The 27,998-nt window shown below is 53.2% G+C and overlaps 2 protein-coding genes and 2 long non-coding RNA genes across 31 annotated transcripts in view; 2 read left to right on the forward strand and 2 right to left on the reverse strand.

The window, feature by feature from the left end:
• LOC148662536 (uncharacterized) overlaps positions 1–10,586 on the reverse strand; it is a 13,693-nt gene extending 3,107 nt beyond the window's left edge. The window contains exons 1-11 of one of the 5 annotated variants that reach the window (XM_088631174.1): positions 10,318–10,586; positions 9,090–9,200; positions 8,740–8,820; positions 8,311–8,391; positions 8,080–8,145; positions 4,111–4,191; positions 3,434–3,748; positions 3,088–3,276; positions 2,765–2,995; positions 1,595–1,759; positions 451–624 (exon numbers count right to left, since the gene is read on the reverse strand). In XM_088631174.1, the coding sequence (XP_088487300.1) occupies positions 451–624; positions 1,595–1,759; positions 2,765–2,995; positions 3,088–3,276; positions 3,434–3,748; positions 4,111–4,191; positions 8,080–8,145; positions 8,311–8,391; positions 8,740–8,820; positions 9,090–9,200; positions 10,318–10,530 (1,707 nt within the window). In that variant the 5' untranslated portion in view covers positions 10,531–10,586. Of the gene's footprint in view, positions 1–450; positions 625–1,594; positions 1,769–2,764; positions 2,996–3,087; positions 3,277–3,433; positions 3,749–4,110; positions 4,192–8,079; positions 8,146–8,310; positions 8,392–8,739; positions 8,821–9,089; positions 9,201–10,317 lie in introns of all 5 variants that reach the window. The other 4 variants (XM_088631173.1, XM_088631172.1, XM_088631170.1 and 1 more) reach the window with 4 other exon arrangements.
• A 3,061-nt stretch (positions 10,587–13,647) lies between these two features.
• Positions 13,648–22,819, forward strand: LOC148662537 (uncharacterized). 9 transcript variants are annotated; one of them, XR_015936359.1, is made up of 9 exons: positions 13,648–14,566; positions 16,908–17,667; positions 17,958–18,167; positions 18,285–18,701; positions 19,516–19,693; positions 19,883–20,422; positions 20,626–21,131; positions 21,530–21,786; positions 22,734–22,819. It is a non-coding gene; the product is annotated as an uncharacterized LOC148662537 (long non-coding RNA). The 9 variants fall into 9 exon arrangements; XR_015936351.1 differs by lacking the exon at positions 22,734–22,819 and having other exon boundaries at positions 18,285–18,713; positions 21,530–21,645; XR_015936357.1 differs by lacking the exon at positions 22,734–22,819 and having other exon boundaries at positions 20,163–20,422; positions 21,530–21,645.
• Positions 14,368–21,729, reverse strand: LOC148662538 (macrophage mannose receptor 1-like). 4 transcript variants are annotated; one of them, XM_088631176.1, is made up of 10 exons: positions 21,590–21,729; positions 20,945–21,289; positions 20,028–20,381; positions 19,450–19,782; positions 18,595–18,677; positions 18,342–18,561; positions 17,885–18,238; positions 17,380–17,486; positions 16,914–17,058; positions 14,368–14,561 (listed from the first exon to the last, which is right to left on the reverse strand). In XM_088631176.1, the coding sequence occupies exons 1-10, from the start codon at positions 21,630–21,632 to the stop codon at positions 14,395–14,397; spliced, it is 2,151 nt and encodes a 716-aa protein (XP_088487302.1). In that variant the 5' UTR covers positions 21,633–21,729; the 3' UTR covers positions 14,368–14,394. The 4 variants fall into 4 exon arrangements, with proteins under 4 accessions (XP_088487302.1, XP_088487301.1, XP_088487305.1 ...); XM_088631175.1 differs by having other exon boundaries at positions 18,342–18,677; XM_088631179.1 differs by lacking the exon at positions 14,368–14,561 and adding an exon at positions 16,294–16,622 and having other exon boundaries at positions 16,956–17,058; positions 18,342–18,677.
• Positions 22,820–24,610: 1,791 nt separating the features above from the next.
• LOC148662539 (uncharacterized) overlaps positions 24,611–27,998 on the forward strand; it is a 32,800-nt gene continuing 29,412 nt past the window's right edge. For all 13 annotated transcript variants that reach the window (XR_015936363.1, XR_015936367.1, XR_015936369.1 and 10 more), the window contains exon 1: positions 24,611–27,448. This is a non-coding gene — a long non-coding RNA (uncharacterized LOC148662539). The remainder of the gene's footprint in view (positions 27,449–27,998) is intronic.

The following is a 27,998-nucleotide window of genomic DNA, read 5'->3' on the forward strand; positions in this document are numbered from 1 at the left end:
CAGACACAGGACCTCAGTGATACTGTGAGCTCTTGAGTTCCTGTTCTTAATCTACCCAGTGTGTCCAGTGAGAGTGTGGACAGGTGAGTGTGTACAGTGTGTCCAGTAAGAGTCTGGACAGGCGAGTGTGTACAGTGTGTCCAGTAAGAGTGTGGACAGGCGAGTGTGTACAGTGTGTCCAGTAAGAGTGTGGACAGTGTGTACAGTGTGTCCAGAAAGAGTCTGGACAGGTGAGTGTGGACAGTGTGTCCAGTGAGAGTCTGGACAGGTGAGTGTGTACAGTGTGTCCAGAAAGAGTCCGGACAGGTGAGTGTGTACAGTGTGTCCAGTGAGAGTCTGGACAGGTGAGTGTGTACAGTGTGTCCAGTGAGAGTGTGGACAGGTGAGTGTGTCCAGTGAGAGTGTGGACAGGTGTCTCCACACAAGGACAGAGGCTTGTTCTTTCCTCACCTGTTCTCTCCGACCCGGCGCCGTTGTCTGGGGCTTCTCTGAGCTGGACAGGGACCCGGGCGATGCAGGAGGGGGGTGCCGGGGGCGCCGGGGGCCAGGAGAGGGAGGGATGGACACCTTGTTCTGGACAAACGCCTCGCCCACCTGGATCATGTGCCTGCTGGGCTGTGGGGACTGGAGACACACAGCAGAGCTTGATAGTGGGGCCCCTCTCCACTCCTGATTCTGTATGTGCTCTAGATCCCCTGTACTGAGCCTCTGATACATCTCTGGACACCAGGCGAGTCTGGACAGCGTCTCCAGTAAGAGTCTGGACAGGTGGGTGTGTCTCTACAGTGTGTCCAGTGAGAGTCTGGACAGGTGAGTGTGTACAGTGTGTCCAGTGAGAGTGTGGAAAGGCGAGTGTCTACAGTGTGTCCAGTAAGAGTCTGGACAGTGTGTACAGTGTGTCCAGAAACAGTCTGAGTGTGTACAGTGTGTCCAGAAAGAGTCTGGACAGGTAAGTGTGTACAGTGTGTCCAGTGAGAGTGTGGACAGGTGAGTGTGTACAGTGTGTCCAGAAATGTCCGGACAGGTGATTGTGTACAGTGTGTCCAGTGAGAGTCTGGACAGGTGAGTGTGTACAGTGAGTCCAGTGAAAGTCTGGACAGGTGAGTGTGTACAGTGTGTCCAGAAAGAGTCTGGACAGGTGGGTGTGTACAGTGTGTCCAGTAAGAGTCTGGACAGGTGATTGTGTACAGTGTGTCCAGTAAGAGTCTGGACAGGTGAGTGTTTACAGCGTCTCCAGTAAGAGTCTGGACAGGTGAGTGTGTCTCTAAAGTGTGTCCAGTAAGAGTCTGGACAGGTGAGTGTGTACAGTGTGTCCAGTAAGAGTCTGGACAGGTGAGTGTGTCTCTACAGTGTGTCCAGTAAGAGTCTGGACAGGTGAGTGTGTACAGTGTGTCCAGTGAGAGTGTGGACAGGTGAGTGTGTCCAGTGTGTCCAGTGAGAGTGTGGACAGGTGAGTGTGTCCAGTGAGAGTGTGGACAGGTGAGTGTCTCCAGTGTGTCCAGTGAGAGTGTGGACAGGTGAGTCTCTACAGTGTGTCCAATGAGAGTGTGGACAGGTGTCTCCACACAAGGACAGAGGCTTGTTCTCTCCTCACCTGTTCTCTCCGACACGGCGCCGTTGCCTGGGGCTTCTCCGAGCTGGACAGGGACCCGGGCGATGCAGGAGGGGGGTGCCGGGGGCGCCGGGGGCCAGGAGAGGGAGGGATGGACAGCTTGTTCTGGCCGAACGCCTCGCCCACCTGGATCATGTGCCTGCTGGGCTGTGGGGACTGGAGACACACAGCAGAGCTTGATAGTGGGGCCCCTCTCCACTCCTGATTCTGTATGTGCTCTAGATCCCCTGTACTGAGCCTCTGATACATCTCTGGACACCAGGCGAGTCTGGACAGCGTCTCCAGTAAGAGTCTGGACAGGTGGGTGTGTACAGTGTGTCCAGTGAGAGTCTGGACAGGTGAGTGTGTACAGTGTGTCCAGTGAGAGTCTGGACAGGCGAGTGTGTACAGTGTGTCCAGTGAGAGTGTGGACAGGCGAGTGTGTACAGTGTGTCCAGTGAGAGTGTGGACAGGTGAGTGTGTCTCTACAGTGTGTCCAGTAAGAGTCTGGACAGGTGGGTGTGTCTCTACAGTGTGTCCAGTAAGAGTCTGGACAGGCGAGTGTGTACAGTGTGTCCAGTGAGAGTCTGGACAGGCGAGTGTGTACAGTGTGTCCAGTGAGAGTGTGGACAGGTGAGTGTGTCTCTACAGTGTGTCCAGTAAGAGTCTGGACAGGCGAGTGTGTCTCTACAGTGTGTCCAGTGAGAGTGTGGACAGGTGAGTGTGTACAGTGTGTCCAGTGAGAGTCTGGACAGGTGGGTGTGTCTCTACAGTGTGTCCAGTGAGAGTCTGGACAGGTGAGTGTGTACAGTGTGTCCAGTGAGAGTGTGGACAGGCGAGTGTGTCCAGTGTGTCCAGTGAGAGTCTGGACAGGTGAGTGTGTACAGTGTGTCCAGTAAGAGTGTGGACAGGTGAGTGTGTACAGTGTGTCCAGTGAGAGTCTGGACAGGTGAGTGTGTCTCTGCAGTGTGTCCAGTGAGAGTCTGGACAGGTGAGTGTGTCCAGTGTGTCCAGTGAGAGTGTGGACAGGTGAGTGTGTACAGTGTGTCCAGTAAGAGTCTGGACAGGTGAGTGTGTACAGTGTGTCCAGTGAGAGTGTGGACAGGTGAGTGTGTCCAGTGAGAGTGTGGACAGGTGTCTCCACAGAAGGACAGGTTCTTGTTCTCTCCTCACCTGCTGCTGAGCCTCAGGGGCTCTGAAGGTCCTCAGAGGGGGGGGCTCCTCAGGGCTCTGATGGGGGCGACCCGGCGCCGTTGCCTGGGGCTTCTCCGAGCGGGACAGGGACCCGGGCGATGGAGGAGGGGGGTGCCGGGGGCGCCGGGGGCCAGGAGAGGGAGGGGTGGACAGCCCGTTCTGGACGAACGCCTCGCCCCCCTGGATCATGCGCCTGCTGGGCTGTGGGGACTGGAGACACACAGCAGAGCTGTCAGCTGCTGCCCGACTCCTGCCCCCCGGGGGGGATCGGACCGCCCCGCCGGCCCCCGCCGCCCCCCGACCTGGGCCGCCGCGTCCCCCAGGTACGCCCGCAGGATGCGCCGCAGCTCGGCCGCGGCCCGGCGGAAGCAGGCGTCCACCGCGGAGAAGTCGCAGCGGACCTTCGTGCGCTCGAAGTAGGACCTCAGCCTCTCCCTGGCCTCCCGGTAGGCGTCCAGCCTGGCGTGTCCCAGGCCCCGGAAGGGCAGGTCCTGGGGGGGGGGGCAGGGAGGGCGAATCAGGCGAGACGACATCATCGTGACACCCCCGCGACATCATCGGAGAGAGAGGGGGGGAGGGGCCCCAGCTCCCGTCGCCGTCGACGACGACCCCTGACCCCCACCCGCCGCTCGGTCCCGAACGACTCACCGGGCCGGCGAGCGCGGCCCGCGGCCCGAACTCGGGCAGCAGCTGGTCGTACAGCGCCAGGCAGCCCAGCTGCAGGCCGGACAGGCTGCCCCGAGCCCAGGCGCCCAGGCGGCCCTCCACCCGCTGCACCAGCGCCTCCAGCTCCACACGCAGGCCCTCCCGCAGGCGCCACTGCGCCGCCGGGGGGCAGGCCCACGCCACCGCCTCCCACGGGGCCCACGCCACCGCCCCCCGCGGGCCGACCAGCGCCGGGGGGCTCAGCTGCTCCCGCCAGGCTTGGGCCTCGGGCTCCCGCCTGACGATCAGCTGGCTGGTCTGAGGAGAGAGAGAGGAGAGAGAGAGGAGAGAGAGAGGAGAGAGGTGAGAGAGAGAGGAGAGAGAGGTGAGAGAGAGGAGAGAGAGGTGAGAGAGAGAGGAGAGAGAGGAGAGAGAGAGAGAGGAGAGAGAGAGGGCATGAGAGGAGAGAGAGAGGAGAGAGAGGTGAGAGAGAGAGGAGAGAGAGGAGAGAGAGAGGAGAGAGGTGAGAGAGAGAGGAGAGAGAGGGCATGAGGGCACAGAGAGAGGAGAGAGAGAGGGCATGAGGGCACAGAGGGGGCATGAGGCCACAGAGGGGGCATTCTCCAGGAGGGGTCTGGCCAGTGGCCCTGCACCACAATCGGCCAGGCCGACAGACTCACAGCTCCGGGCAGCCTGGGCGGAGCCGCAGGGACAGTCTGCTCACTCCTCCTGCGACAGTCCGCGATCATCTCCCGAAGGATCTGCAGGAGGAGAGAACCGTCCCGTCAGACAGGACAGCGGACCGACCCCACCCCACCTCTCCAGTCCTTCCTCATCTCCACCACCATCATCATCATCATCTCCAACACTATCATCATCGTCACCAGCTTCCCCATCATGACCGTCATCACCTCTGTCACGATCATCACCATCACCAGCTACACCATCAGGACCATCATCATCACCATCAACAGCTTCTCCACCCTCATCACCAGCTTCTCCATCATGACCATCATCATCTCCAACATCATCACTAAAACCTTCTTCATCATCTCCACTACCACCATCATCATCTCCGTCACGATCATCATCATCACCAGCTTCACCATCAGGACCATCATCATCACCATCACCAGCTTCTCCACCCTCATCACCAGCTTCTCCATCATGACCATCATCATCTCCAACATCATCACTAAAACCTTCTTCATCATCTCCACTACCACCATCATCATCTCCACCACCTTCTCCATCATGACCATCTCCATCACCATCATCATGTCCACCATCATCACCAGCTTCTCCATCATGACCATCATCATCTCCGACATCATCACTAAAACCTTCTTTATTATCTCCACTACCACCATCATCATCTCCGTCACGATCATCATCATTCTCGCCACCTTCTCCATCATGACCATCATCATCTTCACCACCATCATCACCAGCTTCTCCATCATGACCATCATCATCTCCAACACCACCACCATCATCACCAGCTTCTCCATCATGACCATCATCATCTCCAACACCACCACCATCACCAGCTTCTCCATCATGACCATCATCATCTCCAACACCACCACCATCATCACCAGCTTCTCCATCATGACCATCATCATCTCCAACACCACCACCATCATCACCAGCTTCTCCATCATGACCATCATCATCTCCAACACCACCACCATCATCACCAGCTTCTCCATCATGACCATCATCATCTCCAACACCACCACCATCATCACCAGCTTCTCCATCATGACCATCATCATCTCCACCACCACCACCATCATCACCAGCTTCTCCATCATGACCATCATCATCTCCACCACCACCATCATCACCAGCTTCTCCATCATGACCATCATCATCTCCAACACCACCACCATCATCACCAGCTTCTCCATCATGACCATCATCATCTCCAACACCACCACCATCATCACCAGCTTCTCCATCATGACCATCATCATCTCCACCACCACCATCATCATCACCAGCGTCTCCATCATGACCATCATCATATCCAACACCACCACCATCATCACCAGCTTCTCCATCATGACCATCATCATCTCCAACACCACCACCATCATCACCAGCTTCTCCATCATGACCATCATCATCTCCACCACCACCACCATCATCACCAGCTTCTCCATCATGACCATCATCATCTCCACCACCACCATCATCACCAGCTTCTCCATCATGACCATCATCATCTCCAACAACACCACCATCATCACCAGCTTCTCCATCATGACCATCATCATCTCCACCACCACCACCATCATCACCAGCTTCTCAATCATGACCATCATCATCTCCAACACCACCACCATCATAACCAGCTTCTCCATCATGACCATCATCATCTCCACCACCACCATCATCACCAGCTTCTCCATCATGACCATCATCATCTCCAACACCACCACCATCATCACCAGCTTCTCCATCATGACCATCATCATCTCCAACACCACCACCATCACCAGCTTCTCCATCATGACCATCATCATCTCCAACACCACCACCATCATCACCAGCTTCTCCATCATGACCATCATCATCTCCAACACCACCACCATCATCACCAGCTTCTCCATCATGACCATCATCATCTCCAACACCACCACCATCATCACCAGCTTCTCCATCATGACCATCATCATCTCCAACACCACCACCATCACCAGCTTCTCCATCATGACCATCATCATCTCCAACACCACCACCATCATCACCAGCTTCTCCATCATGACCATCATCATCTCCACCACCACCACCATCATCACCAGCTTCTCCATCATGACCATCATCATCTCCACCACCACCATCATCACCAGCTTCTCCATCATGACCATCATCATCTCCACCACCACCATCATCACCAGCTTCTCCATCATGACCATCATCATCTCCAACAACACCACCATCATCACCAGCTTCTCCATCATGACCATCATCATCTCCACCACCACCACCATCATCACCAGCTTCTCCATCATGACCATCATCATCTCCACCACCACCATCATCACCAGCTTCTCCATCATGACCATCATCATCTCCACCACCACCATCATCACCAGCTTCTCCATCATGACCATCATCATCTCCAACAACACCACCATCATCACCAGCTTCTCCATCATGACCATCATCATCTCCACCACCACCACCATCATCACCAGCTTCTCAATCATGACCATCATCATCTCCAACACCACCACCATCATAACCAGCTTCTCCATCATGACCATCATCATCTCCACCACCACCATCATCATCACCAGCGTCTCCATCATGACCATCATCATATCCAACACCACCACCATCATCACCAGCTTCTCCATCATGACCATCATCATCTCCAACACCACCACCATCATCACCAGCTTCTCCATCATGACCATCATCATCTCCAACACCACCACCATCATCACCAGCTTCTCCATCATGACCATCATCATCTCCAACACCACCACCATCACCAGCTTCTCCATCATGACCATCATCATCTCCAACACCACCACCATCATCACCAGCTTCTCCATCATGACCATCATCATCTCCAACACCACCACCATCACCAGCTTCTCCATCATGACCATCATCATCTCCAACACCACCACCATCACCAGCTTCTCCATCATGACCATCATTATCTCCAACACCACCACCATCATCACCAGCTTCTCCATCATGACCATCATCATCTCCAACACCACCACCATCACCAGCTTCTCCATCATGACCATCATCATCTCCAACACCACCACCATCATCACCAGCTTCTCCATCATGACCATCATCATCTCCAACACCACCACCATCATCACCAGCTTCTCCATCATGACCATCATCATCTCCAACACCACCACCATCATCACCAGCTTCTCCATCATGACCATCATTATCTCCAACACCACCACCATCATCACCAGCTTCTCCATCATGACCATCATCATCTCCAACACCACCACCATCACCAGCTTCTCCATCATGACCATCATCATCTCCAACACCACCACCATCATCACCAGCTTCTCCATCATGACCATCATCATCTCCAACACCACCACCATCATCACCAGCTTCTCCATCATGACCATCATCATCTCCACCACCACCACCATCATCACCAGCTTCTCCATCATGACCATCATCATCTCCAACACCACCACCATCATCACCAGCTTCTCCATCATGACCATCATCATCTCCACTACCACCACCATCATCACCAGCTTCTCCATCATGACCATCATCATCTCCACCACCACCATCATCACCAGCTTCTCCATCATGACCATCATCATCTCCACCACCACCATCATCACCAGCTTCTCCATCATGACCATCATCATCTCCAACAACACCACCATCATCACCAGCTTCTCCATCATGACCATCATCATCTCCACCACCACCACCATCATCACCAGCTTCTCAATCATGACCATCATCATCTCCAACACCACCACCATCATAACCAGCTTCTCCATCATGACCATCATCATCTCCACCACCACCATCATCACCAGCTTCTCCATCATGACCATCATCATCACAGTCATCACTGTTGCGATCTTTATCTCCACCCATCCCCCCCCTCCTCGCCGCTGGAGACTCACATGCAGACACTCCTCTCTTGCCGTGCGCTGCCGGATCTTTCTGATGACCAGGTCCCGAGACGGGATCTGTGGGCAGACCCATAGTTTCAGTCCCTCCGCCCCTCCACCTTCTCACAGCTCCGGAGCGAGGGAGCGAGGGAGCGACCGCGGCCCCGGCGGTCTGAGACCCCCCTCGCAGTCGTCCTCACGGCTAACGAGCGCGCTAACGAGCAGCCGAGCGGCGGGACTCACGTCTGTCCGGGGCCTGGGGCCGGTGGCAGCGAAGTTCCTCGCCCGGATCTGACGGCATTCCAGGATCACCTCCTTCAGGAGCTGGACACACACACGCAGTGTGATCTTCATCAACCACATCATCATCATCACTGATACCTTTATCATGATCTTCACCACCTTCATCTTGATCGTCAACATCACCGCCTTCATCATCATCATCATCTCCATCACAACTTTCATCATCGTCACACCATTACCATCCTCATCATCACCACTTTCTTTATCATCGTCATCCCCCCCTACACCTTCATCATCATCATCATCATCATCACACCATTACCATCCTCATCATCACCACTTTCTTTATCATCGTCATCACCCTCACCCTCACCACCTTCATCATCATCATCATCAGCAGCAGCAGCAGGACACACTCTTGTCTCTTACTCTTCTATACTCCTTGTCCAGCGCCTCAGTGCTTGTCGCCCCACTCTGGACGTTCGGGGTCCCACCCGTCTCTGTCGTGACCTGCCGGAGGGTCGACTGCGTTAGTCACTCTCTCACCCTCACACTCCTCACCCTCTCACCCTCACACTCACTCCCTCACCCTCACACACCAGTGGGAAAGTGAGCGAACGAGACCTCCGTCACTCAGCCCTGCCCCGAGATTAACGAGCAGATTAACGAGCAGATTAACGAGCAGATTAACGAGCTGGCGCCTCGCCGCAGCGCTCGGCTCTCAGCGCACACCTGGACAAGCAGCTCTAAGGGCTGCTGACGGGGAGGAGACAGCTCACCGCTCGCTGGGCCTCGGACCGGGCTCCAGAACCTCTGGCCACTCCCTGCCGGCTCTGGGCTGAGTCTCCAGGCACCTCCTGCCAGACCTGGGGGTGTCGGACCCGGTTCTGCTAGAGACAGACACACACAACCCCTCTGAGTCCCCCTGCTGTGAATTACTGACTGCTACTGCTGCTGCCAGCACTACTATTACTCCTGCTGATACTCCTGCTGATACTCCTGCTGCTATTACAGCTAACTCTACTACTATTACTACTGCTGATACTACTGCTGATAATACTGCTATTACTACTGATACTACTGCTGCTATTACAGCTAACACTACTACTATTACTACTGCTGATAATACTGCTGCTATTACTACTGATACTACTGCTGCTATTACAGCTAACACTACTACTATTACTACTGCTGATACTACTACTGTTACTACTGCTGCTATTACAGCTATTACGACTATTATTACTACTGCTGATACTACTACTATTACTACTGCTGCTATTACAGCTAACACTACTACTATTACTCCTGCTGATACTCCTGCTGATACTACTGCTGCTATTACAGCTAACACTACTACTGTTACTACTGCTGTTACTACTACTATTACTACTGCTGCTATTACAGCTAACACTACTACTGTTACTACTGCTGATACTACTACTGTTACTACTGCTGCTATTACAGCTAACACTACTACTGTTACTACTGCTGTTACTACTGCTGATACTACTACTGTTACTGCTGCTATTACTACTGATACTACTGCTGCTATTACAGCTATTATGACAATTATTACTACTGCTGCTATTACTACTGATACTACTATCATTACTAGTGCTGCTATCACAGCTAATACTACTACTATCACTACTGCTGTTACTACAGCTAATACAACTATTATTACTGCTGCTACTACTACTGCTCCTATTACAGCTGATACTACTACTATTACTACTGCTGCTATTACTACTGATACTACTATTATTACTACTGCTGCTATTACAGCTAATACTACCACTATTACTACTGCTGCTATTACTGCTAATACTATTTTTACTACTGCTGCTACTACTGCTATTACTACTGATACTACTGCTGCTATTACTGCTATTACCACTAATACTACTGCTTCTATTACTACTGCTGCTATTACAGCTGATACTAATACTAATATTAATGAATTAATATTAATATCACAGCTGACAGGAGTACCAGGGGACTCACAGCTCTCTGGACGCTGGCCTGGACTCTAGACTCTGGTCCCACTCGCCGGCGGCTCTGGACCACAGCCATCTCTGTCGGCACCTGTTGATGGGTCAGTTCTGTCAGAACAGACACACCAGTGGAGCCCGAGCTCCCCTCACACACTGATATACAGCACACACACACAGATACACACACACACTCACACACAGATACACACACATAGATACACATACACAGATACACATACACCCACACACACACAGATACAAACACACACACACAGATACACATACACCCACACACACAGATACAGCACACACACACAGATACAGCACACACACACAGATACACAGATACTCGTACACAGATCTGTGTGCACAGATACTCGTTCGGAATCACTTTCCATGTGTGCAGTATATACAGGATATGTGTGTGTGAGACAGACGGTGTGTCTACAGTATATACAGTATATATATATGTGAGACAGGCGGTGTCTACAGTATATACAGTATATATATATGTGAGACAGACGGTGTCTACGGTATATACAGTATATATATGTGAGACAGGCGGTGTGTCTACAGTATATACAGTATATATATATGTGAGACAGACGGTGTCTACGGTATATACAGTATATATATGTGAGACAGGCGGTGTCTACAGTATATACAGTATATATATATGTGAGACAGGCGGTGTCTACGGTATATACAGTATATATATATGTGAGACAGGCGGTGTCTACGGTATATACAGTATATATATATGTGAGACAGGCGGTGTCTACGGTATATACAGGATATATATACGTCAGTGTTGCTCGCTGGTCTCTTCGGCTCTTCAAAGCGCCGCCGCCCTGACGCCTCGGAAGCGCCGCCCGGTTGCTACGCGTGACGTCACGCCGCACTGCGCGACGGGCCGGGCCGGCCGCCGCCATGGTAACGCGGAGCGGCGGGAAACGTCACAGCAGAAACGGTCCCGTCGCGACACCTCGGATAACAGTCCCGTTACTCCGAGAGGGTTTAAACTGGAGCAGACGGGGGGGCTGTGGTTCATGAGGGGGTCGCGCTTCCCTCTGGAGCCGCGGTCCGGAGACGTTAACCCCGCGTCCGCCCCCATCACGGTCCCTGAGGGCATTAAAAACCCCGGGACACCGAGCGGGAGAGCAGGGGCTGTGCGGACTGAGCTCCTCTCGGGGCCGCAGCACTCCGGTCCCCCCAAAACTGCCCCCTTAATATCCCCCCAGCTAGTCAAACACCCCCCGCCTGTCCTCCTCATCACCCCCCCCTCTCTGAACTGGCTCCATCCCTCTGCTCTCCTCCCCACTGAGAGCTGCTGTGTGCTGAGCGGACTGGAGCATCATCCAGGTGGGGCTGCACACTGGGGGGGGGGGGCTGGAGGGGATCCCCCTGACCCGGGAAGAGCTCCGAGGGGAGGGTCCGGCAAGGCGCTATAGAAGTGTGAGCAGTCGTTATTATCATTATTATGAATACACTTTCTCTTTCGAGCGCTAAAACGGATTCGGACTGTTACCCCCACAGCTCTGTCCGCTTGAGAGCTGCTGCCCGAGCTCCCGGAGACACTTATTGAAGAATCACGCTCTGACACGAACACGAGTGACACGAAACGCGCCCGATCCAGGATCGATACCCCCGCCGCCCGTCCGGACCGGGTGCGGCGCCGATAGCGGAGCTCACCGATCGATGGAGTCGGTTGTACAGCTGATCGATTATCTTCCGCTGAAGCGATTGGTTGTCGATAGACGAAGCGATCGATACCTCCCCGCCGTGCGGCTGCCCGTGCGGTCTCGCGCTCTGGCGCTCTGACCCCGGCGCTCTCTGACGCCGGTCGGGCTCTGTGACGTCACAGCGGTGGTTGTGACGCAGCGCAGACGCCTGTCCGGGGACCGGGATGGGGGGGGGGACGGGGGAGGACGGGACAGGGGGGGGTTGGTTCTCAGAGAAATCACCCCAGGAAGACCCCCGGGCCGAGCGGGCCGGCAGGCGACAGAGAGAGAGAGAGAGCAGCAGACCGGGAGGTGACATTCATGTCAGAGCGGAAGCAGTTTATTTCACAGACTAGAGCGACACAAAGCCACCCCCGCGGACCGGACGGGAAAGAGCCCCGGTCTGTCCGGACTCCCGATCCCGGAGCACTGAACCCGCCTCCCGGTCTGAGCCCCTCTTGTGTCTGCGGGCGGTACTGCGGGCACACGCACACGCCCGCCAGACGTCAGGTTGTATCGAGTCAAAGCAAATCAGATCACATCAAGTCAAAGTGTACTTCTCAAACGCACCACAGTGCAGCAGCAGCAGCAGTTGCTGGCAATGAAAGGTCTTTTCCGCGAGCTCACAAGAATCCCAGAAGTCCCAACAATCACAAAAACACAAAAATCACAACACTGAGGTTATGAAAATCAGGTTACACGATAATAGCTGTAATAGAAACGGAATCAAACTCAATATGAGTGGAGCTGTTGTGTGTCCAGGGTGTGTGCAGTATATCCAAGTAGTGCAGTGATGCTGAATGCAGTGAAAACTGGGTGTCCCTGTAGCCACTACAGGTGATCTGCTGAAGGAGCCGCAGGCTGACTGTTCAGCAGTCTGACTGCCTGGAGGTAGGAGCTGTTCTGTCGTCTGTCGGACTCGGACCGGATGCTTCGGTACCGTTTACCGGCCGGTAGGAGGGAAACCAGTCTGTGACTGGGATGACTGGGGTCCTGGAGGATGGGCCTGGCCTTCCTCAGACATCTCGCTGAGTAGATCTCAGCAGCCATATCGCTCTGCAACTCACAACTGGCAGCCCACTGAAGCTTAGCAGGTGTGAGCCTGGTCAGTACCTGGAGGGGAGACTCCTGGGAGGAGAGCTGAGGCTGCTGCTGGGAGAGGTGTGAGTGGGGCCAGCAGGGGGCGCTCTCACCCTGCGGTCTGTGTGGGTCCTGATGCCCCAGTATAGTGACGGGGGACACTATACTGTAAACAGGCGCTGTCCTTCGGATGAGACGTCAAACCGAGGTCCTGACTCTCTGTGGTTGTTAACAATCCCGGGGCGTTTTTCATAAAGAGTAGGGGTGTAACCCTGGAGTCCTGGCCAAATTTCCCATTGGCCCTCATCAATCATGGCCTCTTAATAATCCCTCTCTCTTGACTGGCTTCATCCCTCTGCTCTCCTCCCCACTGAGAGCTGGTGTGTGGGGAGTGTTCTGGCGCACTATGGCTGCCGTCGCATCATCCAGGTGGGGCTGCACACTGGTGGTGGTGGAGGGGATCCCCATTACCTGTAAAGCACTTTGAGTGGAGTGTCCAGAAAAGCGCTCTAGAAGTGTGAGCAATTATTATTATTATTATTATTATTATCTCCCGGATGCCTGGTAGCTCACAGCCGGCGATGAGCCGCCCTGACTGCGCCCCCCTCTGCAGGACTCTGCGCCCCCAGCAGGCAGGGATGCAGCCAGGCGGGGTGCTCTCAACAGCGCCCCTGCAGAGGCTGGCCTGGAGGGGTGAAGGCGTGCCGAACCTCTTTCGCCCGCGGGGAGAGAGAACAGGGCGCCGCCGCGCTGGTCTGACCACGGTGTTGGTGTGGGGCGTCCAGGTGAAGTCCTCTGAGATGTGAACCCCCAGAAACCTAAAACTGCTGACCCTCTCCACGGCCGTCCCACTGGTGTAGAGAGGAGTGTGATCGGTGTTCTCTTGTTGCTTTACTGTGTCGGAGTTCAGGTCCCCTCCAAGGTGAACTCGCTCTCATTGCGACGTCGTGCGCTCTTCCTGAGGAGAGCGATCCCCCCCCCCGTCATTTCTGTGCCCCTGTTTTTCGGTCATGTGGCGCTGAAGTGTCGCACGGGGTGTATCTGGGCCGAGACACAGAACCCCAGGGCCCCCGAGGAAGAAACACAGCGCTGTCCTCAGTGGGAGGACATGAAATAACGATCCAGTTTTGGGATGAGGATGAAGTTGGACAATGTGTGTTTATTATCACCTTGAAGCTGGGATGACCACAGCGCTGGATGAGACAGGGGGTACGGTGGCCCCTAGATTCACACTAGGAGAAGGTTTGCGCCGACCCACAGCGCCCTAGAAGACATGAGCGATGAGTTTATGTGACTCCTCCCCCTCTTGCGTCCGCCCGTGTGACGTCACTTCCCCCGGAAACTCCGGGCGGCGCACAGGCGCGCAAGTTGGCGGGACTTCCGGTTGTCGCCCCTCCTCCTTCTTCTCCCACCCCCTCGACCCGCAGGAGCGAGTGAGCGCGACGGCGGCGGACTCGGGTAAGGCGGAATGTGTTGTTAGAGTAAAACGGCAGAGTTTAGAGACGACAAGACGATTTCAGAGAGAGAAAAGTGACTTTTTTTCTGTTTAACGATAAGTTTCCGCTCGTGACTACGGTGCCGTTAGACGCGACCGTTACTGCGCGTGTGGGAGGAGGCTCGCGAGAGAGCGCTCGCGACAGGTGCGCGGCGTCGGCGTCTCCGCCAGAACCCGTCCGTTAAAATAAGAATTATTATAACTATTATAATAATTATCAATAGAAAGTGTTGGAAACCATTCCCTCGGTGTGCAGAAACGTGCTTTAGTGGACGACATATTGCCCCTGTGCGGAAAGGAGCTGAGAAAATGCTCTCGTCAGGTTCGCGGCACCGGCGTTTTTTTGTCAAAACCGGTCAATTAAAATAATAATTAGCGTTAAACAGTGTCAGAAACCATTCCCTGAGTGAGCGAAAACTAACTTCACGGAAAGTCACGTCCCCCTCCGGTGAGTTTGTCTTGAAAGAAAATGCTCGTGTCGGGTTCACGGCGTCCAAGTCTCTATCACAACCGTTGGAAACCCAAATTATTATGAATACAAGTAAAACTGTTAGAAATCATCCTCTAACTTATCGTAAATGTGCTCTGCTGAAAGTAACTGAGAAAATGCTCGCTTCAAGTCGTTAATTATTCATCATTATTCATTATTAAAGTATTAAGTTACAGGGTTTTGCCTTAGTCATAGTCGACTACAATGTGTTTTACTGACTTTTAAATAGAATCCCCTCAATTTTAACCTTTTAATTAGTCTTTAAGTTGACTAAAACGATCAATTTTAGTCCCTTTTTCTCATGTAGTCTGTTTTTTTTGTGTAACGGTACAAAGGTTTTAGAATTGTGTTCATTTTAAAATGTATTCAGTTGAAAATTAAATATTCAGTTTATTTTTTTGCCTCGGAATATTAAGTTTATTCCCGTTTACCTACAAGTAAGGCTGTTCTTAATAGATTTGTAATTGTGTGAAAACCTGTAACTTGCGACGTTAAGCAAGAAACGTGCAGAAAACGATTCGGGAACCTAAACTGAGAAAATATTTCACCCATCTGATCACCCTCTGTCCCCCAGAGAGGTCAAATATGAAGGACAAGAAAGAATTGTGCAATAAAGGAGAAATAATGAATCTGATATAGAGACATCATACAAATCTTTCCTAAGAAGAATCTATTTTGCTGTGGTTACTAATAATTCTTTACTTGTATGTAAGATTTATAAAAGCCTTTTTTTTCCCCCCAAGTTTCAATGCATTATTATAAATATATTCAGTAGAGGCCCCTGCCAATAATGACTTTGCAATAACTACAGGGGACTCACTGCCTGAGGTACTTAAAATATATATATTAAAACCGGGCAGGCAAGCCATATATCCATTCTTTAACTCACTGGTATAAAATTATTCATAACTAGCAGCTGTGTCACCCTGCAGGGAAATCCGACACTGTTTAGATGGAAAGAAGTTCTTTTTTAACTTCTCTACCAGCCTAGTCTGTGCTTCTGGACATTTCTGTGTATTTATTTGGGGTGCTGTACGTTAAGAGGAGCATAGAAAAATGCATAAGTTAGATAGTTATAAAATCCTGTAAAAATATATACCTTTATATAATACGTAGCAATCGTTTGACTAGAAATGTGCCGTTTGTATGGTAGGTTGGGGGAATACGAACACGATTCAGAACATAACCCGTGCTCAGTCCTTCTCTGATTGGCAGATGCTTTTATTAGAAAGAAGAAAACTTGGATCACAACGTGTCGTGTTTTTAAACAGTGAATTCTGGACCTTACAGAGCTGCTTGTGTAGTACAGAAAGCGAGGGGCTTCAACCCCATGTCTATCGAAGTTGATATAATGACATGTTTGTGCTGCTGCAATGCTACAGTTTTTCTACATGCTGCATAATAAATGTGAATAATCCAGATGGGAGAGCTGTGTGAAGAAGGCCAGAGTCTCCGAGCTGTCCCACACTGCCCGGACTGGACACTCTGCTGTCAGACTGGCTCCGAGTCCAAACTGGACACACACTGGTCTGTGGACAAAACACACGACAGCAGAGTTAGACACTCAGACCAGAGACAGAGCTGGACACCACACACAGACTGGACTCCCAGAGCTGGACACCACACAGACACACACTGGACTGCCAGAGCTGGACACCATACAGGCACACAGACTGGACTGCCAGAGCTGGACACCATACACGCACACAGACTGGACTGCCAGTGCTGGACACAATATACACACCCTATATAGGCCACAGGGGTCTGTGCTGGAGCTCATGGTTCAATGCTTAATCCACTACTGTTCCTCTCAGTCACACCCAACAGTGTATCCTGTCTCAGGCAGCGGGTCTCAGACTCACCTCCACCCTCTTCTGCTGGGTAGAAAACCCGTCCGTCCGGCTGCTCTCTCCAGCGCAGAGTGTGGTTCCCCAGGAGACCCCGCTGGGCCAGCAGGTCCTGCATCTGAAGACACAGACGGACAGCTCACACGGCGCCAGCGTGCGCCTCGGACACAGCGCTAACACCCCTGGATTCGAGCAACACGGGTTCGAGCTGCGAAACATCGTGTCGGAGAGCAGATCTGCTCCGTCTCTCCTGCTGAGCCCTTGATCTGAATCCCTGAGGATCAGGGACAGGAAGTTTCCCTTTATAGCCCACCTGTCGACATCTGGAACAGTCCGGCTCGTCGCGGACGCCCTCCTCGGAGTCTGAAACGCTCCCTTCCTGGGGGAACCCCAGTCACGCACCAGACACACTCAGCTCCCGGAAGGGGCTCCCGCCTACCTGCTCCAGGAGTCTGTGTTTCGTCTTGGCGGCGTTCTGAATCTGTTCTCTGCTCCCGGCGATCTTTAGCCTCAGGATGGTTCTCTTCCCCGTCCTCCTCTGTGGATCTGGGGCGACAGCCGTCGCAGGACAGAGAGACACCCGAGAGAGAGGGAGACAGAGAATGAGCGCTGTTGCCCCAGTTTGAAAATTGAATCAACGCTTGCCGCCACATTTGACTTGCAGTCCAGAGCGGTCCCTCAACACTGGTGTTCACCAGCCATGCCCACTGGTTCACCCCTGATGCAGGTGTGAGAGGGGGAGAGGAGGGGGGCCGGCCTGCAGTTGGGGGGTGTGGGGTCATTAACAAGGCCGACAGTCTCCTGGTTCTACACTGGAGTGCGAGATCGAGCGCAGATCTCTCCTCGCTCAGCAGTCAGGCGAGAGGCCTGGTCTGAGAGCAGACGGCTCTGCTGTCGCCACCTGCTGGTCAAACACGTGCAGAACAGGGAGTCGCCCTCAGTACCTCTGGAGCAGAGGAAGCTCAGCTGCTCCTCACAGCTGCGGTTGGTCCAGCTGCCCCCTCTGTCTCTGTCCAGGGCTCCACAGGGGCTGGAAGCAGGCCGGCCCGGGGCTCCCCCTGCGCCCCAATTCTGATAGACCAGGGGAGCCTCGTTCGCCCAGAGCCAGGACCCCGAGACTCGATTCTGCCGCAGGCCCAGCCAGACCAGAGTGGACTCAGCAGACTGGGCCTCTTCAACAGCGTAGCTCTGCTCCTGGTGTGACAGGATATCCGCCAGGCCAGTGTGGTGAGTCTGACAGTGATCCAGGGCCTCAGCCCAGGACTTCTCCTCTCTCACCAGGACGAGCTCTCTGCTGTCTGCAAGAGAGAGAAACAAATTAAAGCTGAATCTGTGTCTCTGTAGGGTCCCCAGACGCCCCATCAGGACACGAACCCAAGTGGAAAACAGAGCCGTCCTCACCCCAGTGACAGAAGAAGGGTCTGATCTCACTGCAGTTTGTCTCTGTCCATCCTCCTCTCGGGCTGCCCTGCAGGTCCACCTGCGCACATCTCTGTCCACCTGCTGACCCAGGCTGCCCTCCTGCCCAGTTCCTGAAGCTGGACGCCCCCTGGTCTGACCACTTCCAGGGCTCGTTGTACAGGCCGATCCACACCCTGTGACGCCGCGCTGACCTCCGAACCTCCTCATTCTCACTCTGGCTCCTCACACTGACCAGCTCTGTGTGCTTCTGTCTGCAGAGACTCTGGGCTTCAGTCCAGGTCTGGTTGAGTTCAATCAGGTAGACGTTACTGCGCTCTGAGCAGACAAGACAATGTATCAGTGAGTCAAAATGTCAGTGAGATACTGGAGTGATGGACTGTCTTCTTACCTGTGTTGAGTGACACTGGTGAAGTGTGTCTCTGATTCAGAGCAGAGAGACGTCAGTGAGACACTGGAGTGATGGACTGTCTTACCTGTGTTGAGTGACAGTGGTGAAGTGTGTCTCTGATTTAGAGCAGAGAGACGTCAGTGAGACACTGGTGTGATGGACTTTCCCCTTACCTGTGTTGAGTGACAGTGGTGAAGCGTGTCTCTGATTCAGAGCAGAGGGACGTCGGTGAGACACTGGTGTGATGGACTGTCCTCTTACCTGTGTTGAGTGACAGTGGTGAAGTGTGTCTGATTCAGAGCAGAGAGACGTCAGTGAGACACTGATGTGATGGACTGTCCTCTTACCTGTGTTGAGTGACAGTGGTGAAGTGTGTCCCTGATTCAGAGCAGAGAGACGTCAGTGAGACACTGATGTGATGGACTGTCCTCTTACCTGTGTTGAGTGACAGTGGTGAAGTGTGTCTCTGATTCAGAGCAGAGAGACGTCAGTGAGACACTGATGTGATGGACTGTCCTCTTACCTGTGTCGAGTGACAGTGGTGAAGTGTGTCTCTGATTCAGAGCAGAGAGACGTCAGTGAGATACTGATGTGATGGACTGTCCTCTTACCTGTGTTGAGTGACAGTGGTGAGGTGTGTCTCTGATTCAGAGCAGAGAGACGTCAGTGAGACACTGGAGTGATGGACTGTCCTCTTACCTGTCTTGTTGAGACACATGAAGTAGTTTCTCTCCTGACAGTCTCTCTCTTCCCATCCTCCCTCAGAGTCCATCAGCACACAGACGCGCCCCTGGGTTTGAGTGTAGGGGCTCCCTGCAGCTCCCCCAGACCCCAGGTCACTCTGTGTGTTCTTATACAGACCAATCCAGGCTCCTCCTTCATCACCAGTGTTTGTGAGGCTGAGAAGTTTATTCTGCTGCTCCTCAGTGAACACAGTGACCAGGTCTGTGTGACTGTCCCGGCAGTATTTCTGAGCTTCAACCCATGACAGTTTATAACGTATGAAGTGGTACTGGTCAGAGGAGTTTGTTGCTGTAAATAAAATACATATAGAAATAAGATTTCTGTACATTCTGAAATTGTCGTTTACTTGATGTTCTGTCTCTAAATTCATGATTTGCTCTTGATGTAGTTCTGTGCTGCTGCTGGGAGACTGAGGTCAGACGAGGGAGATACAGCTCTCTGCTGCTGTTCTCTCAAGCTGGATTCTCCTGAGACAAACTCAGCCCCCTGTGCTACTGCCTGGGGCTCTGGGACACTGTCAGGGCTGGACTCACCAGTGTAGCAGAAGAAGGGCCTGCCTTGGACTTGAGTTGCGTCGTTCCATTCACCTCTTTTATTATTATCATATACACCATCTTTTAAATAGATCTCCGTGTACAGGGCTCCTCCTCCTCCACTGGGCTGCCTAGGACTCCAGTTGCAAAACCCAGAGCGCCTCCCGTCAGACCACTCCCAGCCGTCCTGGAGCAGAGCGATCCAGACAGCGTGTCCCTGTGCCGTCGTCCTGATCTGTTCAGACTCTCCCACACTGTCCACCCGGGGCAGGTCAGAGCAGCTCTCTCTGCAGTGTCTCTGGGCGTCAGCGAAGGTCTTGTTTTCCCTGATCAGCCTGTACTGCTGTCCCCCACCTGTGAAGACAACGATCAGGAGTGAAACTGTAGTACCTCAGGTAAGGTGCTCCTTCCCTTGGCATTAGTGACAGCAAAGTTTTTTAAGACTACAGGTCCCACAATGCTCTGCACAGCAGTCTATACTGATCTGTGCCGCTATTTTCAGATTTCGTTGTTAGAATCGGCACTGACCGGTGCACTTCAGACCACAATTAAAGTAAAATGTACACAGTAACTTAAAAACCTCCAATTTATTTCACAGAATGGGTGAAATTTTCAGGTCTGCGCAGAGCCGTGTTCTGTGGTTCAGAACGAGGCCACAAATCTTCCGGTGAGGTGTTGCAGCCCTGTGACGCTGGAAACAAGCAGGCCTGTGAGCACAGCTCTTCTGATCCAGTAGAAAATACTGCTCTCCAGTTCGACGGTTTTACCCACAACTACTACTTTCTTGGTAGTCAACTCTGCGTGCAGAGTATCGCCATCAATGAATTTATAACCAGTCTGATAATTTGGGACTGCAGGTCTCCTTTTCACAACAGCTCTTACTCTCGGATTGAGCCCTGTGTGCAGTGTTGTCTCACCTTGACTCTCACATATGAAGTAGTTCTCCTCGCTGCAGTCTCTCTCCTCCCAGAATCCCGCTGCGTTGAGAACAGCGCAGGGGAGCTGACTCCTCCAGTGGGTGAAGGTCACGTCCTCTCCGCCAGACCACCGCCAGCTCTCTCTGCAGTCTCGGTACAGGCCCATCCAGGCTGTGACATTGGGCAGGTTAGTGGTGTTGAGGACTGTGTACATGTCTGCTGTGCTGTTGATGGAGGCCAGGTCAGTGTAGGTGTCTCTGCAGTGTCTCTGAGCGTCGGTCCAGCTCAGGCGTGAGTCCACGAAGTAGAACTTCCTGATGTGGCCGGATCCAGGAGGACAGAGCACTGGGGACAGAAAACCAAGCAGGTGGAGTTCTGGCGAGCAGCAGCAGCTGTGCTTTAGAAAGTAGTTAATAACCTCAGGCTACTCCCCGCGACCCCGGTCCCCTGAGAGAGAAGGATATCGCTGGGGAGGGGGTCTGTACAGAGACACAGGAGACAGAGCTCCCCTCCCTCCTCCTCTCCCTCTTTTCCAGAGAAACCGGGGCCCAGGGAGTCACCTGTAACCTTGCCTGTCGTGTCCAGGATTCGCCTGATACCTGCGGCCCGAGTGCTGGAACGAGATGGAGGTCAGAGGTCACTCACCGGCCATAGCCAGCAGCAGACAGGCCAGCCCCTCCCTCTCCATCTCTGCGGCGCCGCTGGGAGGTCAGGCAGCGCGTGTCCAAGCCCTTCCCTGGACAGGCAGTGGGGTCAGTCCGCTGGCCAGCCCCTTGGACAGCAGAGCTGGGAGCCGGACAGGAAGTCACGCAGGTGATCAGCTGAGTGCGCCGTCGGTCAGCGTGTCAGACAGACATCAGGAGCAGCAGCAGAAGGGACAGCTGTCTCTCCCTCTCTCTTTCCTCTCATTCACTCTGTACGTGTCTCTCACTGTCTCTCCTTCTCCCCTCTCTCTCTGTACCGGTCTCTGTCCCTCTATCTCTCCTTCTCCCCTCTCTCTCTGTACCTGTCTCTCTTTCTCTCCTCTCTGTACCTGACCCTGTCTCTTTCTCTCCTCTCCTCTCTCTCCCTCTCTACCTGTCTCTCTCCCTCTGCCCTGTGTTCCTGGTACCAGTTAGAATACAATACCAGCTATTTATTAACTAGGCAAATCAGGAAAGTTTATCAGGTGTCCGCTGGGGATCCTGTTCTAAACAAAGCAGGAGCAGGACACTGAGACCTATTGTGTCATGACCCCCCCCCTTCAGACTCCTGCGCAACGGGGAGAGTCTGTCAGGTGAGAGGAGAGCCTGACACAGGCCAGAGCCCCACCAGGAGCACAGGGTTCAAACAGTCACTGAGTCTGTCATCGCCCCCGGTCCTGCGCCCCAGACTCTTCCAGAGCCCCACCAGGAGCACAGGGTTCAAACACAGAGTCACCGAGTCTGTCATTGCCCCCGGTCCTGCGCCCCAGACTCTTCCAGAGCCCCACCAGGGCCACAGGGTTTAAACACAGAGTCACTGAGTCTGTCATCGCCCCCGGTCCTGTGCCCCAGACTCTTCCAGAGCCCCACCAGGAGCACAGACAGAGTGACAGTCACATTTAAACACATTAGATCTCTGTATCAACTGGTGTTCTCCCTGTGTTTATTGGTGTGCTCGCTGTATGCTGTATTAACTGGTGCTCTCCCTGTATTAATGGATGTGCTCTCTCTGTATTAACTGGTGCTCTCCCTGTGTTTTAATTGCCCCTCAGGGGTGAGTGCAGGGCCCTGGGCCGCTGCTCTCCCACACTTACCTCTGATCCTAGGGGTGTTCCTCTGTCTCGGCGCCTGGCTGGGTGGGAGACGAGCTCTCTGTCTGTCTGCCTGCGCTGGTATCGCTCTCTGCCTCGCTGACGCAGCCGGTATGGAAATAGAGCTCGATCACGTGGCCCCAGCTCACAGCTCAGACAAGGGTGTGTCTGTGAAGCCCATAGAAAACACAGGACTGACACAGATCCCTCCTGCTCTGGAGCCCCACAGAGCTCAGCCCCCTCTACCCCAGCTCCAGGGCTCAGCCCCCTCTACCCCAGCTCCAGGGCTCAGCCCCCTCTACCCCAGCTCCAGGGCTCAGTACAGGTATGTTTCTCTGTAATTAACGAGGCTGGTAACTGCTCAGTGAAGTCTCTGTCTCTGCCCGAGTGGCTCTGCAGGCTCTGTTCTCATCTCACAGATTCAGTTCATTGGAACTGTTTTGGTGGAGGGACTTTTATTCCATATCACATTTTGCAGTGGTCGTAGGTTGTTAGTGAGTGATTCTTTATCACTGTGTGTGTTTATTACTCAGAGGTGACCTTTCATGGCAGTAGTTAAAACTTCCTGTTTACAGACAAGACGGCGAGACTTGTAATTTGTAATCTGGGAATGGAGACACGTTTTCAACACTCAGTATCTGACACCTGAGCGTCGGGTCTTGTCTGAAGTCAGAGTTTTCTCTTTGTAACTCCACACCCTGATGAATAAACCTGCTTGGCTTCTTACTGCAGTGGTGACCGAGTTGTAGTTGTGGTTTGCGATCTCGGTCTCTTTCACTCAGAGGACAGACAGTGGCTGCTCTGCGGGTCTTGTGCTGCAGCTTGGGTTTATTCAGTTCTCTGTAGTAGGGCTTATTAAGCTTCTCCAGACACTGGCGATTTAACTGAGAGCGGATTTACATCAGGGACCCTTTGCTGAGACCATCGGAAGAGCTGTGTCTGTGTGCGGCCCGTCCTGGTGTTTCTCTCCCCCTCTCTCAGCAGGTCCAGAGCTGCCCCCAGAGGCCCGGGTGGCGATGAGCCCAGCTCCCCCAGTGTGAGTCTCTCGGAGGCGGCCGCAGGACCTCGGTGATGGCAGGTCACCCCCCCCCCCAGGGAGGGTGAGACCACCCTTCACTCTGACGCCTGAGCAGGGCAATCGGAGGAGGTGGTGGGGGTGCTGTAGGTGAGTGGAGGTTACATCCAGTCACCACCGGGGGCCGCTGTGTGAGATACCTGAGGGTCATGCAGGAGGGGTAAGAGATGTACACTGAGAAACACGGACAGTTACCCCCTACATACGCACACACACAGAGACAGACACAGAGTCCTAGACGTGCAAAATAAGTTTGTTTCTCATTCAAACGGCAGGTGTCTGTGACTTCCTCTCCTCTTCCAGCTGTCTGAGAGTATTTGTGTGTTTTTTGGGGGTTTTGCTATGCAGACGGCACCACGCCCCCTTCTGCACACCCGTGTTTGTCATGCACCAGGTGTGTGTGTCTCACCTGTTGGTGTTCAGCAGTGGAGATGCTGTGTCGTCTTCTCTGTTGTCCCTGTGTGTCTGTCACCCGTGTCGGCAGAGTGTCAGTGCAGTCCTGGAGTGCTGTGTTCGTTTTCCTCGTAGTGTCATAATGTTTGCCCTGGGACAGACCAGGTGAGATGTACAGGCTGAGTCAGAATGCTGTCGACGACTTTGACAAGTTTACTACAAATTAATTACATGGGTTACCGTGACAAAAAGCATCAATATCAAAGTTTCTAACAGTTGCCTTACGATCCTTCGCCGTCTGGGGAGGAGAAAACAGAACTTCAGTGAAATAACTGGCACTCATATCCGTCGACAACATTCTGGCACAGAGCTGTGAGGAAGAGGAGCGCGGTGCTGCCGAGTCTTCTTCAGCCGACATGCCCCGCCGGACGTGAAGGAACGGGATGTGTCGCCTCGTGCTGCTGACCTGGTGACCTTCGGCGTCCCCAGACCGCGAGCGGAGGGCGGACAGCCTGGGTTCTTCTCCGAGTGAGTGTTGTGTTGTTTCGGTACTGGGCTAGTCAGTAAAGCGAACGGTACTTTTCCAAATTGGCTCTCGTTAGTAGCAGTAGTATTGGGTGATCACAGTCATGTTGAGTCGCTGAACCAGTCGGGTGTCTTTACTGAATATTGACCGATTTGGATGTTTATTGTGAAGGATGTTCGTTCTGTTTTTCACTCAACCAATCGAACTCTGTACTGGGTTGTTGCCATAATCGTTAGTCACTAAACTGGCATTTTTCCCCAAAATAATTATTGTATTGTATTGGATGTTCACTGTTCTGTGCTAGTGCTAGTTTCTACATCGGCCACTCTCTGTCCTGAAAAATGTTTGAATATTTACTTTCCTTGATATACACTGTCGTGGTTAATTACGAAACCAGTCATTCTCCTTGTGAGATGTTCACTGGAAAGGTAAGTCACTTCAATAGTTATTCAATAATAATAAACTATTTTATATAGCACCTTTAAAGGTGGCTTCTCAAAGTGCTTTACGGGATGACAATAACAATAAATAAGGAGACTACACCAGATAAAACACAATGACAACACACAGAGGAGACTGAGGGTGGTGGTACTAATAGAAGCAGAGGGGTGAAGAACAGAACCAGTTCAGTAAAGGCTCTTCTGAAGAAGAGGGTTTGGAGTCTGGATTTGAAGGAGTTTGGAGAAGGTGACTCTCTGATATCCTTGGGAAATATCTGATATTTCATGTTAATTATTTAATGGAATATTCACCACACTGGGTGTTCACTGTATTGGGTATACACTACAATCTTTTTGATTGATTATTGTATTGGATAGTCACTGTGATTTTGTAAGTTCCAAACCAGTGGTTTTCCCCAATTAATTATTGTATTGGATCGTCCCTGTACTGGGAGTCACCCCCTTGCTGGTCACCACTTCAGACTCGCTCTGTCCTGAATCATTTGTGAATTGAATATTAACTGTACTGGAGATTCATTTTAACTGTCAGTTACAAAACCAGCCGCTTTTTGGATGTCCACTGGAGGGAAAGTGTCCAGACCAGTTGGTTTCTTTTCTGAGTGATGATGTTATTGCGTGTTCACTGTACTCAGTGGTCACTGTAATGGTCAGTCCGTATCTGTCCTGAGGAACTGCTGTGTGAATGTTCACTGTGCTTGGTGGTCACTGTAATGGTCAGTCCGTCTCTGTCCTGAAGACCTGCTGTATGAATGTTCACTGTACTTGATTTCCACAGTCACGGTTATTTGCTAAAGCAGTCATTCTCTTTATGAGGCAGTCACTGGACAGGACAGTCGCTACAGTAGCCAGTGTCACTGCTTGTCAATTATTTTATTGAATGTCCACTGTGTCAGTCTCTGTCCACAGGAGCTGCTGTATGAATGTTCACTGAACTTGATTTTCACAGTCACGGTTAATTGCTAAAGCAGTCATTCTCTTTATGAGACAGTCACTGGACAGGACAGTCGCTACAGTAGCCAGTGTCACTGCTTGTCAGTTATTTTATTGCATGTTCGCTGTCTCGGCCCCTGTCCCGAGGACCTGCTGTATGAATGTTCACTGGACTTGATTTCCACAGTCACGGTCAAGCCGGTCCTTCCCCTCATGGGTCGTTCACTGGAAAGGTCCGTCTCGACACTGGTTGGTGTGGCGGCCCGTTCTGTATTTTACTGCATGCTCGCTGTCTCGGCCCCTGTCCTGAGGAACTGCTGCACTGGACGATGACTGCAGGGGCTGGTCGCTGCATGGGGCGCCGGGGATGGACAGAATAACGGGCACGCCTCACGAAGAAGGACGATATGTTTCGAAGTGTGTGAATCGCACTTGGAAAGGACTCTTGTGTGTTCATGTCAATACTGTCTGCTGATGTTTCTGCCCTAAAAAAAAAAAAAGATCTGCAGCTGAGTATGTGAGCGTTTGAAGCTGCGTGACGGACCTGACAGATGTTGGAAGAGGTCAGGTACTCGGGACCCGGGATCGCAGGGGTGGTCCGTCTCTCCGAATCGCCGGCAGAACTACTCGCCGTGTGCAGGGGCGCGGAGTGGAAGATCCCCAGGGAGACCGGCACCAGGAAAGAGCCGCGGTCGTCGCCAGCGGGGACAGACGGGCGCGTAGCGGCAGAGGCGCCGAGACCCACCACACCCACAGCGGCCTCCGAAACCAGCGCTGGGCCGGATCGCCCCCCCCCGTGGCCCTCCCGACGCCACCCACACTCGGCTGGAGGAGGGGGCACAGCACCCTGGGATAGAGGAGGACTCCCGAGAGGCCGGGGAGCTGGGAGCCGGCTCCGCACCCTCCTTCCCCGGACTTCCCACGGAGGCTCAGCGCCCTACGGATCGGGGGGGTGGGGGAGGGGCGTTCGACTCGATCCCGGGGCCGACCAGCGGGGTCGTGCGGGGACAGGGGAGCGTCCCCAGGGAACGGCTTCGTGGTCCCTGGCCGCCGCCGCCGCCGCCGCTCTCCCAGCAGAGTCGGAGCTGGAGCCAGCGACACGGCCTCCTCGCGGGAGAAGACGCTGCCCAGGTCCGGCGGCGTGTTGACCAGCTGGGAACAGGCCCCCTGGGCTGAAGGCACACACTGATCGGTGCAGGGCTGTGTGTGAATTCACAGTCATGGTCTGTATTGGTTGGACACTAAAGCAGTCGGTATCTCCTAGAAACAGTTATCTGAGTGAGTCAGATGATGAGCCGAGTAAGGATCTTTTTTTGCTGGAAGAGGGTAAGGGCTGGGTTTTCCTGTCCTCTTTCTCTCGCTGTGGTGGAGGCTGGGGCTCGGAGGCCTGGACGCTGCTGGGAGCTGCCGATGTACCTGCCAGCCCAGGAGCACCGGCTGCAGGTGATGCCTTTCTCCACTGCCTCCTCACCTGGACCTGATCCGGGGTTCTCCCTTCTCTTCCAGAGGAGTTCCACCTCCGGTGTTGCGATTTGTTTTTGTCTCACCTGTGTCACAGGCTCTCAGGAGCTCTTCAGGAAGAGAGCCGGCAGAGGTCTGAAGTGGATCTCCTGGACTCACCCCTGACCGGTCTGCTCCCAGTCCTGGCCTGGACTCCGGGATTCGCTGTCGGAGGTGAGTCTTGGATCAGGAGTCGAGCCCTGGTCCCTGTTGCTGGGTGATGGTGGGGGGGGGAGTCAGGGTCTGTTTCTCCCTTCTTGGCGTAAGGTGAGCCAGAGCCTTTATTGAGAATCTCAGAGCCACCTGGGAGACACACAGTGATCATCCTGCAACAGCAGCCCCACCTGGGAGACGCACTGTGATCATTCTGCAGCAGCAGCCCCACCTGGGAGACG

The sequence above is a fragment of the Lepisosteus platostomus genome, chromosome 5 (assembly GCF_059453375.1).
Source record: "Lepisosteus platostomus isolate fLepPlt1 chromosome 5, fLepPlt1.hap1, whole genome shotgun sequence".
NCBI lineage: Eukaryota > Metazoa > Chordata > Actinopteri > Semionotiformes > Lepisosteidae > Lepisosteus > Lepisosteus platostomus.

Bases quoted from the DNA above. Each gene is read 5' to 3' on its own strand.
- LOC148662538 (XM_088631175.1), bottom strand. From the start codon at position 21,632: ATGGAGAGGGAGGGGCTGGCCTGTCTGCTGCTGGCTATGGCCG. The intron at 18,678-19,449 runs GTAAGAGGACAG...TTGTCTGCTCAG, and splicing joins CATGTGTCTCAACAAGACAG to AGCGCAGTAACGTCTACCTG. The intron at 17,487-17,884 runs GTACTGAGGGCG...CTGTCGCCCCAG, and splicing joins GAGCTTCCTCTGCTCCAGAG to ATCCACAGAGGAGGACGGGG.